The sequence below is a fragment of the Anneissia japonica genome, unplaced genomic scaffold, assembly GCF_011630105.1.
Source record: "Anneissia japonica isolate Jap-2015-1 unplaced genomic scaffold, ASM1163010v1 scaffold6537_len306802_cov134, whole genome shotgun sequence".
Classification (NCBI taxonomy): domain Eukaryota; kingdom Metazoa; phylum Echinodermata; class Crinoidea; order Comatulida; family Comatulidae; genus Anneissia; species Anneissia japonica.
Window position 1 is genome coordinate 155,115 of NW_022717339.1, and position 15,541 is coordinate 170,655.

The following is a 15,541-nucleotide window of genomic DNA, read 5'->3' on the forward strand; positions in this document are numbered from 1 at the left end:
ATATGGTTGAAAGCTTCACTATTTGGACTGTCTCTTATACACATCTAGATGTCGAACAGCAGACAGCTAATAACTTTCAAAAACAACACAACAGATCGTATCTTCATCATAGGCAAAGCCTGTATTTAATCCAATAAGTTATGGCCTTAACGGCCCCAATAAAACATGTTTCGGCAGTCTACTACCATCGTCAGTTATCTATTGCACGCAGGCAATCATTAATATAAGGGAGTAAAATTTCAATGTTGTGCATGCTAAAAAATTGTGGAATGAACCGTAACAGTACTACAAAGCAAAATATAAATAAAGATAAGGTAAAATCAGAGTGCAGTATTTATGCCACAAAGGGGAGAATGGAATAAATTTAGAATGACAAAGATAAATTAACACGAAGAAGCTGTTTGTTCAGTGAGGGCTGCTCCCATTGAATATGCTCCATCATTGTGGGACAATTTTGCAGACTTCTCATGTGTTATGCAAGTTCCGTAATTGCTGGTGGTTGCTACGGAAATTTTACCCAAATGCGGATGTATGGAAATAGACAAAAATACTATGGAAATTTATCATAGGCCTAGACCCATAAATAAATAGGTCTAAAGTCCAAAACAAATGACATTTTTATTAGGATCTTTGGTTATACTGTCACTAGACAACTCACACTTGTCAGATTACTCATAAATTATTAAGAAAAAGAGGCCCATAAATTTTCATCCTGTCTGTCTCCTTTCTTAGAAATTCACAAAGCTGTTTTATTCTGTACCTGTAATTAAAAGCAACCCTTTTTTTACATTAAATACAAATTATTAGGTGCTACGAGAATTTTGAATTTACTACAGATATTTGAAGACTTGCCTGGGAAGATGCAGAGGGGATGCAGATGGTGCCTCCCCTAAACTGTATTAAGAAAATAATTGTTGTAATGTATACTTGTTGAAATATTATTTTTATCATTATAAATTTTATCATATGGCAGTGCAATTTCCAGGCACCTTGCAGTTCATATCCTCAAAATGTTCGCACCTCAGCCCCAACAATGGTGGGCCTCAGGTGGTGTGGACTCTCACGCATCACCTACTGCCGAATCCTGCATCTGGCCCAGCTTGCTTACTGAAATGCATTTTACTGACTTGAGAAGTCTGCGTTTTTAAAACTTCCAATTTTATTCCAGGTTTAATATTGTATATTTCAAAAATGTTACTGAATCTGTAAAATGTCACTCATTAAATTACACAAAACAACAAAAAAAATACACAGAAAAAATCAGTAATGAAGGCATGCATGTTTTTGTTTGTTATTATAATTAGTGTAATTTTTAGATTGCTTTTGATATATTAAACATTAAGAAATTACACTAAAAACAACGGTAATGAATGCATGTCTTCTTAAATTTTCTGAGTTAGTATATGGCATGAGTTGGTAGGCAGAGTTGGTTCATGGGCCGAGTTGACTTCAAGCCATTCTGCGCACCTATTTCTTCCCCTACGACTTTCCGTGAAATGTTAAGTTGGTTCTCAATGCACGCCTTACCTTACATCTCCACGCAAACCATTACCGATAACCATTAACATTGTGTTTGTGGACGTCTAAATAAAGGCCTAATTTTGAAATGTTACTGGGAAACGATGAGTGTTTCTGACCAAATATATAAATCAACTTGTGATCATTAGGCTGACATATTAAGTAGTAAAAATAACATAAGAATTAATAATAATTACCTTCCAGGAGCAATTTGTGTGGCACGGTGGGTTGTACTGTCCGAGTGTGCCTGTACCAGACATAATGAGCCATAGCAGGTAGAATAGGCCTAGGCCTCCAAAGCATGATGTCTGGCCTAGTTGAAGCATTTTTTTAACAAACGCCCGTTTAAAGTATTAACAAAGGTAATCACCGTACTCTATACACCGTACAATTAAATGTCACTGACAGAGGCGATAGTTGTTGTTTTTATGTGTCAACGAATCATCACCTCGGCAGGAAAAATAAAGGGTATTCCCCTTTATGCATCCATGCGTTTTCAGAAACACTAATCTGAAAAGAAATCCATTACTTAATTAATTTTTTTCTGTTATACCTTTCTCTACTGACGTTTTTTATCTCAGAAACATTTTAAGTCCCTGAGAATCCGGTTTTTTATTTAACAACCTTTTTGCATAAATAAATTGTTTTACAAGTAACAAAATATGGTTGAAAGCTTCACTATTTGGTTTACTTATTCCTAACAGTACAATTTGTTTATTTAATTTGATAGGCGAAACAAACCTATCAATATTTTGACTTATGTAAGTCCATATCTCTTTTACATATGGACATTTATAAAAGAGATGTTCTCAATTTTCTACTGATTTTTTTACAAAAGGTACATTGATCATTATCTCTAAGATCTAATTTGTGTAGTAATTTGTTTGTTCCTAAAATTTGGTGAATTATCTTATATTAGAAAACTTGTAGTCTAGAAATACCAATTTCATCTTGGTGTTTAGTAATACTTCTAATGTTCAAATGAAGTAGGGATAGTTGCACCGGTATATGTAGTAAAATCTATAACATACCCAAAAGATAACATTCAAATAATTTACACAAATTGAGCAAATGAGACAACAATACGCTTACTATAAAATTTAAAGTACTGTAAAGCATAATAATCGTATAATAGACGCACAGAAAATAAAAGGCTCGGTAGGTCGGTGGATGGTCTGCTACCAATAAAGTGTCCTTTTATGTAATCAAACACTATCCTGACATCCCAAATTTCTGAATATCGAGGTTTAGGCGGATTTGCGTTAAACACTCCTCTAACAAACCGCCTTATGAGAGGATGTGTCCCGATAGGCTGGCCTGTATTCGAATTTAAAAAGGATGACAGGGCACATAGTGCAGTGTTAACAGATGAGTAACTGTGTGAGTACTTTCATAAACTTTTGTTAAAAACTTCAACACTAACTCTGGCTGGTGAGGTTTATTTCCTGTAAATCTTACCCAACGCTTTTATTATATAAACACAATATTGTACTTTAGATGATTTTCTCCAGGAGTTTAAAATTATCTGCTTTGTCACCTGCGGAAACTCATCTAACTTCAGAGCTTTCCTGGTAACCTGCAAACAAGCAGTTCAAGCCTATTGTTAAGAGGATGTAAATTTACTAACTAACATGGTTTGTAACTTTGGGTACCAATACTGGGTAGGCCACTTCGGTACTACAAGTATACCATTTGCTTTATCCTGGACTATTTTCTGTAAACAACGTCCGATGAAACAGAATGGTGGGAAGGCATAGAAAAAATAATTCTTCCAATCTATAGTAAATGCATCAACACTAATGGCCCCAGGATCTGGTTTCCAAGAAACGTAAGTCAGTAGCTGCGCATTAGGCTAGAGGCAAACAAATCAATTTCTGGTTTACCAAATTGTGTTATTATTATTTTAAAAGTGTGCCTATTAAGCATCCACTCTGTTTCATCATGAAATTCTCTAGACTTTTTATCAGCCACAGTATTTAGTTTACCTTGCAGGTATGCAGCACTAACCCAAATATCACGGTGTATACACCAGTGCCTTAATTCTTTAGCCAAATTGTTACAAATGTCCGAATTGTACCACCCATGTGTTGAATATAAGCCACTGCAGTGGTATTATCAAGCCTTAGTTGAACATGAATGTTAGTGCTGTTTGTATGGAACGCTTAACGCTAAAAATGCAGCTTGCATTTCAAGATAATTTATTTTTATTGCCCCAGTGGCATTTGTGGATAAATCCTGTTCAGTCCATCTTCCTCCAATACGGATAGTACCATTTGTTTCCCCGCCCACTAACCAGCACCAGATGCATCTCATTCAATGGTGAAGGAAGGGGTTAAATGGGAGATTTTCTTGTATACTTGAGAAATATTGCATGACCACCACTTGTAAGCAATTCATTACACCCTTCCAAAATATCATCCTTTTTTAAATGAGGGAGGGCAACAGCCATATTGACAGAGTTTATTTCAAACCCTAAGAAATTTATGATCTGTTGTGGTATAACCATAATCCCAAAGTAGAGAATATATGGCAAGTTTCCATGGCTGTGGCCTTGGTTTTATCTTTGGAAGAATTGATGCAGAGGATATCATCAATAAAGCAAGTACAATGCCTTTGCTACGAAGGTATGAAGGTGGGGGTTTCAATATTTTTGTGAAAAGTCTGGGCCCAGAGCTTAATCCATTCGGCAGTACTACATATTTGTATAATTTGCCACTCCAGATGAATTTCAAATATTTTTTTATCCGAAACAGCTATAGGCACAGTGTAGTAGGCATCTTTTAAGTCTACTGATGCCATATAGTCGCCTGTGGAAATTTGGGTTATAACACTAGCAAATGTATCCATCTTAAAGAGTTTATAAGTAACAAATTCATTTAACTTTGAAAGATCTAAGATCATTCTATATCCATCCTTTTTTGCTAGCAAAAGTATTTGATACAACTTGGCCACTCTCAAATGTAGATGGCTCTATAACCCCTTTTATTAGAAGTTTACTAATTTCTGTGTCAATAGCAGCCATTTCCTCATCCCTTAGCTTATAAGGATGAGGAATTTTCCAACTCAAAAACATAGGAATTTGTTTTGAGAATTCAATTTTATAGCCATTTATGGCAGTTAGTATGTATTGTATGAGTCAGATGTATATCTTACCAATGTCAGCATATAAACTCAGCCGCCCCCACCCCAAGGCATCATGTGAAACTACATGTAATGAAGAAGTAGTATTATTAGTAAGGTTTCCCGTACCTATACATACCTCCTCTGTAGGTTTTCTGGCTTGTCTTTGCCGGAATCCTCTTTCCGGGCTGATGTTGTGTCGCCCAAGATTGGTCTGGGCGTCGTCCTTTGTATTGTTGTTGCCCTAAAAAAGGACATTTAGCCTGGCCTAGAGAGGGACGGTATGGATTGAACCTTGATCTTGGCATAGAGTGGCTGGGTAGTTGTTTAAACAGCCCTGCTGTTGCTTTTTGTTCATTTTTATCTAGCATTTTAACCGTTTTCCAAAGATCACCAAAAAGATACTCATTTGGCTTATTGGTTGGTTTGCACAAATGTTCATGTCTGGCATTTAACTCAAGCTTGAGCATTTCTTTCTTTAGGGAAAGTAATTCATAATTTGCGTTTGCCAGCCAATAGAACCATTGAATCTTGCACCTCTGTATTTTTGTCCCAGGTTTTAGTGAATCTTGCCATAGCAATAATCCCTTTAATTAGGGGCTTTTGAATTCCCTGTAGCTTAAGGTCTCTTGACCGAGCTTTAGATGAGATGCTATCCCAAATTGTAGGATTAACCTTTGGGACCACCAGATTAACTGCATTACTTGGGCAGTTGTATGCCTTAATGGAGTTCACTTGTTGAAGTTTCTTCCATAGGCGAGTTTACAAACTAATTCAGACTAGCTGCAATATTTTCTTTAATGGGCGGTCTCATTTCCAGTGTTGCTGCGAACCTTGCAGCAAATCCAGGAGGCCTTGGTTCCCCTGCTGGCCGAGAAGGTCTGTTGTCGCCCTCCTGTTGGGATCGACAGGCCGCCTAGGGCCAGGCTCATCCTCCTCACTTCCGGCTGCAGCATCCACAGATAATATATCATCATCATCCTGGTAGTCAAAATATTCATCTCCCTCACTGGGGATGGAGGACGATACAGCCGTATTATTACTCAGAACTTGCATTAACAAATTCGATAGTGTTTGGTTTTGTAAACCTTTCGTGAATCGATTTTCTGCTGAAATGAACTCTAGCGGGAAAATGTAAAGGAAAATTAATTTTTGGTTTTTCTGAATCAGCATACCCTATAATGTCTCAGCCTAGGGCTTGGGCAATTTTTTTTAACGGCACTTTAAAATGTTGACCTAAAATATCCTATTTTAACTATCCAGGATGGGGATAGGGGATTCTGAACGGGTGCAGGTCAACTCGGCCACAAGTCAACTTGGCCACAAAAAGTTCCGCTACAGCCAACTCGGCCACAAGTCAACTCGGCCACAAATCAACTCGGCCTCAAGTCAACTCGGCCACAAGTCAACTCGGCCACAAGTTCTTTAATGTAAATCTCAGTTTTTGCATCATTTTTCTTCAATATATGATTGAAATAAAGTACGAGTATATTTTAGTAAAACAGGACCACCACACTACCAAAAGAGATTTGAATGCTATTGCATATGAATTAAAAAGAGTTATTTATTAATGTGTTCGTCTTCTGTTTACTCACAACATTTTAATTCAACAATAATATTAAACAACAATAACGACAATAAATTAGTAATATTTACTTTAATAATACTAATTAGTCATTATGACGATAATAAAGGCGATAACAACAACAACAACACAACAACATTAATAGTAATATTTATTTTAACAATACTAATAACATTAGTATTGTAATAATAAAGATATTTAAATATCAATTTTAATAACTAATTAGTGATAATAACGATATTGAAGGTGATAATAGCAATAATACAACAATAATAAATTAAAGATAATTTTTATTTTTATAATAGTAATAATAATAATAATAATAAATGATAATAATAATAATTCTGGATTTATATAGCGCCTGACGTTGACACAACCTCGAGGCGCTTAACAACAACAGAGAAAAATTTAAAAAAAATTAATTAAGTTCAAATGATTGGTTTGATGATTATCAATAAATGTTTTTATTACAATGCTTTGGTAATTGGAATCATTTCAAGGCCTGTTACTTTCCTATTCATCCCAATCCTTCCATTTTTCTTTCCCTTTTGCTTCTTGTCTTTCTTCCTTTCCCTTCAAATGTTCCTGATCTTTACTTTTCTTTACCTTTCGTATGTTTCCTCATCTTATCTTTCACATTCCTTTCTTAGATTCCTTATCTTTCCTTTCATTTTCTTTCTTATAATTAGTATCTGTCTTTCAAATTTCATTCTTATATTTCTTATCATTTCTTTTCTTTTCCTTTCTAATGTTTCCATGTCTATCTTTCCTTTCTTTTCTCTTCTCATGTTTCCTTATCTTTCCTTTTCCTTATTCATCCTTAGCTTATCTTTCCTTTCCTTTTACTTTCTTATATTTCTTATCTTTCTTTCCATTTACCTTCTTATGATTCCAAATTCATTGCGTTCCTTTCCTTTCTTATGTTCCTTATCATTCTTACTGTTATCTTTCTTATGTAATACTAATTAGTAATAATAATAATAATAATAATACTTATAATAGGCCTACTTAGTAATAATAGGGTAATAATATCGATAATAGAGGTGACAACAACAACGACAATAATATTAATAATAATAATATGAGAAAAATACCAATAAAACACCAATAACAAGAACTTTTTAAATTACTATTATTAAAATAATAATACTAAGACTAATGAATAATAATAAGAATGATAATAAGAATAATAATAATAATAATAATAAATCGAAAATATTTATTATATATATGGTACTGTAATAATAATTATAATATCAGCAAAAATTTGAACAATATATAATGTTAATGCCAAAATAATAACAGCAATAATAATAACAATAAGTATAGTAATACTTAAAGAATTAGTATTTTATACTTGATGAATCACTCCTTCAAAGTGTAGTACCAGTAAATGACTTGTGGCCGAGTTGACTTGTGGCCGAGTTGATTTGTGTCCGAGTTGACTTGTGGCCGAGTTGACTTGTGGCCAAGTTGACCGTAGCCAATTTTTTTGTGGCCGGGTTGACTTGTGGCCGAGTTGACTTGTGGCCGAGTTGACATGTGCCCGAATTTACTGTGGCCAAGTTGACTTGTGGCCGAGTTGGATCGAATTCTAATGAACTACTACAGAATTAACCCAACGAAAAAACAAAATAGTGAAATTTTGCTTTAAAATACCAATTTTTTGGATCGGGGTATGGGAAAAATGTTTATGTTTTTCGTCACTTTTAGTTTTTTTTTTCTATAACCGTGAAAACTGACAGGACCTGTAATGTTGTACTGTCGGTAGTATATCATGTAACTACGCGTACATCAAATGAAGTACAAACACTAGAACTCATCATATGGTTCTCTGCCTTTATTTATTCATCATCATTATAGCTCTCCTCTAAGTTTCCAACCATAACGCCAATAGGTGGCGCTACTGCCAATATTGTAAATAATCACAACACCACATCCCCCTTAACCTCGAATAGAACCTTAACTCAATAACTTGTATAACACTAAACATTTTCCTGTTAAAACTCTAAACAACTGTTTTCTTTATAAACACAAAACTAAAACTTCTTGGTTGTGACAAAATCACTATCAATGTAACTTGTCAATCCAGATTTATAAATCTTAACTTGCTTGCTTAGTTCAATATAAACTCATTATACCTTTTTGGCATTCTTCTGTTTCTAAGACTCTTTCTCGTTATTGTTTGCTTTGACAAAGTTTTCCCTTTTTCCTTTTCCCCCCTTTCTTCGGTTATAGAATCACCTTCTACAATACTATCCAGCTCTACGTCACTTAAGGGATCATCCATTTCTTTTATACCTTCTACTACCTTCTTAACAAGGCTAACATTTCTCCAAAGTTGCAAGTCATTTCTCTGAATTCTTATGGAATTACCGTTTCTTTCTATAATACGAAATGGCTTTGGATCAAACAGTGCAGTAAATGCATTTCCTTTCCTTTGCTTAAGTAATACTCTATCTCCTACTTTTAGACAACTTTCCTTAGTATTAAGTTTTCTATCTTCATATTCTTTCATTTTCTGTTTATTTTCTGAATCGACTTTACGAATCTCATCGTCATTTCTAGCTATAGTGATCTCTGGTAAGCGAGTAGACATTTTTCGCCCATTCATAAGTTCCATTGGGGATATCTGCGTTGTAGTGTGTGGCGTTGCTCTGTGTTGTCGTAAGTATTCGTACAACACTTGTTGTGTGTTTCGGTGTTCGATACTTGCTGTTAAGAGAGTTTTCTTTAAATTTGACATGAATCGTTCTACTTCCGCGTTTGCTCGTGGCCACAATGGTGTTATTCGTTTATGTTTAAACCCGTGATATTCTGCGTATTGTCGAAATTCATTGCTTGTGAATGGCGGACCGTTATCGGTTTGGATGATCTCTGGAATTCCTTGTCGTGCTAGTATAGCATCGAGTTTTGGCAATACTGCTTGTGCCGACGTCGATGTTACAATTTCGACCTCTGGAAAACGGTTATATAAATCGTATACGACCAAAAGATATTTTCCATTTGGTAATGGCCCTTTAAAGTCCATTTGAACTTCCTTCCAGGGTGCTTTTGGCATGCTTGACATCTTAAAGGGTTCAATGCGTTCTGCATTTTTCGCATTTGATGCCTGACATGCAACAAATTCTTTTACCTTTCCCGTGACTAATTTATCTATCCCTGGAAACCAGACCTTTTCTCGAATTAAGGCCTTCGTCTTCACAATGCCTTGATGACTAGCGTGTGCGATTTCTACCACTTTATTACGTAATGATTTGGGTATAACTATAGTATGTCCTCTGAGTATGATGTTGTCCGTTACTGTCAACTCATCTTTTCACTGCTTAAATTCGCGAAGTTCAGCTTCGTTCCACAACGCATGATTATTCTGTTCAATTGCCTGTTTCAATTTCTGTAGTTGGCTGTCAACTTTGCTTTCAGCCTCAATATCACTCAGTTTCATCGCCTTTGGGATTGCGTTGCGTACAATATAATTAACATGCGCAACAGTTTGCTGTTCTTCAGTGTCTTGTGTTGTCTTGTTTGGGTGTCGACTTAAGTAGTCAGCCGGGTTGCCGTGTCCAGGTCGGTATTTCAACTCGTAATTATATGGCATTAATCTTAACCTCTAGCATTCAATTCGTGTGCTCATTGGCTTGTTATGGTTGAATATGCTGAGTAATGGTTTATGGTCAGTCATTATCTGAAATCTTGCTCCATATAAATACAAATGAAAATGTTCAGCACCGAAAACGACAGCTAACATTTCCCGCTCTGTTTGCGAGTATCGCTGTTCTACACCGGTCAACGATCTGCTAGCGTATCCTATAACTTTGCCATCTTGGCAGAGCATAGCGGCTAATCCTGTTGGGCTTGCATCCACTAACACCTGCGAGTCTTTCTGAATGTCGAAGTATGTCATCACTGTGGGGCTGATGAGGGCGGCTTTAAGTTTAATAAAAGCTTGTTCTTGGGTGTCTCTCCATTTGAAATAGACATTCTTTCGCGTCAATTCACGCAGCGATGTTGTCAGTGATGCATAATCGGTGATAAATCTCGCCACATATTGTGTTAGTCCGAGAAAAGATCGAACTTCGCTTGCATTCGTTGGTCGTGGAGCGTTTTGAATATCTTCAACATTCCGGGGATCAACTGCCAAGCCCTTAATGTTGAATATATGACCATAGAATTTTACTTCATGTGTTCTGAACACACATTTTTCTTTGTTTAGCGTAACTCCATGCTGCTGTAGTCGCTCTAAGGTCGCTTTCAAATTTTCATCGTGTTCTTGTTCATTTCGTCCAAAAATAACAATGTTGTCCGAGATATTTTTACAGCCTTTAAGCCCGTACAACAGTTTTCCTACTTCAGCTGAGAAAATTTCTGAAGCTGCATTGACACCAAATATCAACCTTTTATATCTATATAGACCGGAATGAGTGGTAAAAGTAGTAAGAAATCTAGAATCCTCGTGGAGGGGTAACTGATGGTAACCTGATCGTAAATCTAATTTACTATACACAGTGGCACCATTAAGGTCACTTACTATGTCATCTAATATGGGGATTGGGTGACGTTCTCTGAGAATCGCCTTATTAACCTGTCTCATATCAACACAGATTCTTATAGACCCATTACCTTTTGGTACAACGACGATTGGGCTTACCCAGGGTGTTAGACCTTCTACCTTTTCGATTATATCCAAGTCCATCAATCTATTTAACTCCTTATCTACATCTTTTCTTATGTGAAATGGAATCCTTCTGTGTTTTTGCTGTGTGGGTCTTACAGTTGGATCAACATGTAGTTTAACTTCAACCCCTTTAAATTTTCCAATCCCGTCAAAAATTGGGTACTTGTCAACAATTTCTGAGTGTATGGACTGTACATCATCATCATTATCAGTAGCATTTGTTGCATTATTAGTAGGAATATTTGTATCTCTAATATTCATTACATTATTGTTACAAGTCACCTTAACCAAGTTAAGCTTTTCCGCCGCCATCCATTATGTTACCAACATTGCCATCAACAATGTAAACATCATCCTCACATTTTACCTCATTTTCTGCATGGAACGTTACCTTACACACACCTCTAGTTTTCAATGGTTCGTCACTACCAAAACCATAAATTTTAACATGTGTTTTCTGAAGCATAGGCTTTTTCTTAAAGTTATCAAATACTTCACTTGCCATAATGTTAACTGAGGCACCCGTATCTATAATGAATCTGACAAACTCATTATCAACTCTAATTGTACTACTGGGAAGTTTACTTTCTGGGATACCAAATACATACTCACTATGACCATTTTCACTAGAATTTGTATCATATTCTTCACTACTGTCATGTATTACAGTATGAACCTTAGGTCTAGTAAACTTGTTTGTTTGTTTCATTACAGGTGATCTACATACGTTAGCAAAATGATTACGTTTGTGACACTTCTTACAAACTTTGCCGTATGCCGGACATTTTCTTATTTCATGATTTCTACCACAATATGTACATTGTTTCACCATATCTTTACTGTTAGGCCTATGTGATACCTGTTTACGTTTATCATACAGTCTATTAACACTGTCCTTACTTGTACTTTGTGCAATGTCTGTTGACTGTAATTCTGCTTGTTCATTTGCTCGTGCTAACAGTAGGATGTCATTTAATGTTCTTTCTTTTTCTAACAGCTTTCGCCGAAATTTATCTGAAGCACATCCAGCTAATATCTGAGTTTTTATTTCTCGGTCAATGTCAGAAAAATCACATTTAACTGCCTGTTGGTGCAACCTGGTATAATAATCTTGCATGAGTTCACCCTTGTTTTGCAGAAGCCTTCTAAAAACCAATGATTCATAATCCTTATTATTTTGGGGATTGAAATGCAAGCTTAAGAGTTTCTTTATTACATCATAACTCGGCGTAGCAGTAGCTCTGCTTGTACTACTACTCGATCCCGACGCACTACTCGAAGACGCACCTGGTTGTGACGTCACTGCTGCACTAGAGCCATCTGCTGGGGCAGTTGTAGGTCTAGGCCTGGAAGTAGGTTGTTTTAATAGAACATCTACTTCATCCTGGAGATCTGAGCCTCCATTAAATAATAATAGTGCTTTCTTCCTATTATCATCGGTTATGTTATTTGCTATTAGGCCAATCTCAAAATGCCTTATCCATCTGTCCCATCGTCGGGGACGATCAGCATGACTATGCACGTTGAACTGTGCTATGTTCATAAAGTGGCTGTGCTATTCAACATGGCTGCGGTCGCACTCTCTCGGTGGTGTGACTTCACTCATCAAATTCTGAGATTTGACTTACTTTTATCTCTTCTGCCATGTAGGGTGATGATCCTCGTCGCCAATGTAATGTTGTACTGTCGGTAGTATATCATGTAACTACGCATACATCAAATGAAGTACAAACACTAGAACTCATCATATGGTTCTCTGCCTTTATTCATTCATCATCATTATAACTGCTCTCTAAGTTTCCAACCTTAACGCCAATAGGTGGCGCTACTGCCAATATTGTAAATAATCACAACACCACAGGACCTTAGTTAAATACTTAGCCATTATAGTCGTTCAGTGTTGGTCCCATGGGGTCTGATAGGGTGGGTCCAAACACAAGGCCGACTGGACCCTCGGTCAGAGTCCCAGAATAAACATCCCCGGACTTATGGGAGAGTTTCTTACTATTTCTTACTATACTGATGTCATTCATCATCTTCCTTATTGTCATCCCCATTCTCATTATAATCCCCATTATAAAGAGGATGTTGATGATGATGAGGAGAAGAAAGATGATGATGAGGATGATGGTAAGGAAGAAGATGATGGTGATTATGATTGATGATAATGGTTGTTGATGATAATGATCGTGATGAGAATGATAGAAAATGATTGATGAGAATGATGATGATGATGATGATGATGATGATGATGATGATGATGATGATGATGATGATGATGATGAATGATGAGAATCATCCTTCTCATCCTCACCCTTGTCCTTATCTCGCCGTCCTCATCTTCATCATCCTCACGATGATGATGGTGACTAATGATAAAGGGGATAATGATGAAAATGATGATGGTAATGATGACGATGATGATGATGTTGATGATGATGATGATGATGATGATGATGATGATGATGACAGTAATCAGGATGATGATGAGGATGATGATAATGATGATTATGATTATGGTGATGAAGATAAGAATGATGATGAGGAGGATGAGGATGATGCGGCTGATGAGGAGAATGAAGATGATGAGGTAGATGATGATTGATGATTATGAGGAAGAAAATGATGCTGATAAGGATGGTGAGGATAATGATAATAATAAGGAGGAGGATTAGGATGATGAGTTTGTTGATGATGAAAATAAGGATGATGATGATTACGATTGATGATAATGGTCGTTGATGAGGATGATTGATGAGAATGATGGTGATGAGGTTAATGATGACGAATGATGAGAGAAACATCCCCTCTGCCCCTCATTCTCATCTTCATTCTTGTCGCCCTCCTATTCATTATCATCCTCATGATAAGGATGATGATTGATAATGATGATTAATAAGGATGATGATGATGATGTGGTTGATGATAATGAGGACAAGATTGATGATGATAGATGATGATTGTAATGAGGATGATGATGAGGAGGATGATAATGACAATGATGATGATAATGAGGACTATTATGATGAATGAGTGATGATGATAAGTAGGATAAGGATGAGGTTGATGATGATGAGGATAAGGATGACGATGAATGAGGATGATTAGTAGGATGAAGGTGATGATTATGAGGGTGACGATGATTGCTGAGGATGATGATGAGGGTGACGATGATGGATTAGGATCTATGCCATAGCCAGTTCAAACGGTGTGGGACGATATGAGGGTGGACCCACTTTACGTGTAAATTAAAACAGAGTGGACCCATTTTACGCAAAAATATGAAATATCTGAACCCATTTTCTTAAATTTTACCCGTTTTTAGCTAAATATAAGAAATCTGGACCCATTTTACAGTATGCATAAAATTACATAATTTGGACTCATTTTTAAAATGTGGACACATTTTTTGTCGACCCATTGGAAAAATGGTGTCAGACTGTCCCAACTGTGCCTATAGCTGGCAATGCCATTGATGATGACGAGGATGATGGATGAGGATGAATATGAGGATGATGATGAAGAAAATGATGAAGGATGAGGAGGATGAATATTATGAGGAGGAGGATGATGATAAGACGACAGATGATTTATGAGGACGTGATGAAGATGAGGACGATGACGATGGATGAGCATGATGTGATGATGATGATGGTGATGATTACAACCATCGATGATAGTAAGGATGATTATGATTAGACAACAATGAGAATGATGATGACGATGACGAATAGAATGAGGATGATGATGACGGATGATGATAATACTGTAATGATATCAATAGTGGTAATAAAAATATTATAAATAATATTATATAACAGTACCAACAATGTAATTCATTCTAATAATAAAATATAATTTTGAAATAACAGAAATACAAAACAGTGAGGATGATTAGTAGGATGAAGGTGATGATGATGAGAGTGACGATGATTGCTGAGGATGATGATGAGGGTGACGATGATGGATGAGGATCTATGCCATAGCCAGTATTTTCAAACGGTGTGGGACAATATGAGGGTGGACCCACTTTACGTGTAAATTAAAACAGAGTGGACCCATTACGCAAAAATATGAAATATCTGAACCCATTTTCTTAAATTTTACCCGTTTTTAGCTAAATATAAGAAATCTGGACGTGAGAAAATTAACAACTCAATTCGTGCAATGACATGGAACTTTCTTGACTTTGATAAATTTAAATTGTGATGCCAAACGTATTAATACTTTAAAAATCTTACGTAATAAGTATGTAATTCTTAAACCTGATAAAGGAAATGGTGTTGCGATAATGAAGAAAACTGATTATATCACATCTATGACGAACTTGTTCTCTGATTCAACTAAGTTTAAGAAACTATCTAACTGTTCATTAACCACGCAGCTTAACTCCTTACAAGCCTACCTCCGGACACTATTTAATAGAAATGAACTAACTGAAACTGAATACAAAGAAATTCGTCCAGTATCAACCATGTCTGCTAGAGCCCATGGAATACCTAAATTACATAAAGATTTTGATAATATTCCACCCCTAAGACCTATTATTGACACGACCGGTACTTGTTATTATTCAGTAGCTAAGTACTTATCAAACTTATTAGGCCCTCTAACGGTTAATGACTTTGTCCTTAAAGATTCTT

The 15,541-nt window shown here is 36.1% G+C and overlaps 2 protein-coding genes across 2 annotated transcripts in view; both read right to left on the reverse strand.

Moving 5' to 3' along the window:
- LOC117110173 overlaps positions 1-1,880 on the reverse strand; it is a 57,868-nt gene extending 55,988 nt beyond the window's left edge. The window contains exon 1 of the mRNA XM_033252783.1: positions 1,716-1,880. Within this exon, the coding sequence (XP_033108674.1) occupies positions 1,716-1,844 (129 nt within the window). The 5' untranslated portion in view covers positions 1,845-1,880. The remainder of the gene's footprint in view (positions 1-1,715) is intronic.
- A 6,459-nt stretch (positions 1,881-8,339) lies between these two features.
- Positions 8,340-9,293, reverse strand: LOC117110174 (uncharacterized protein K02A2.6-like). The gene has a single exon (XM_033252784.1). The coding sequence runs from the start codon at positions 9,291-9,293 to the stop codon at positions 8,340-8,342; it is 954 nt and encodes a 317-aa protein (XP_033108675.1).
- Positions 9,294-15,541: the final 6,248 nt, after the last annotated feature.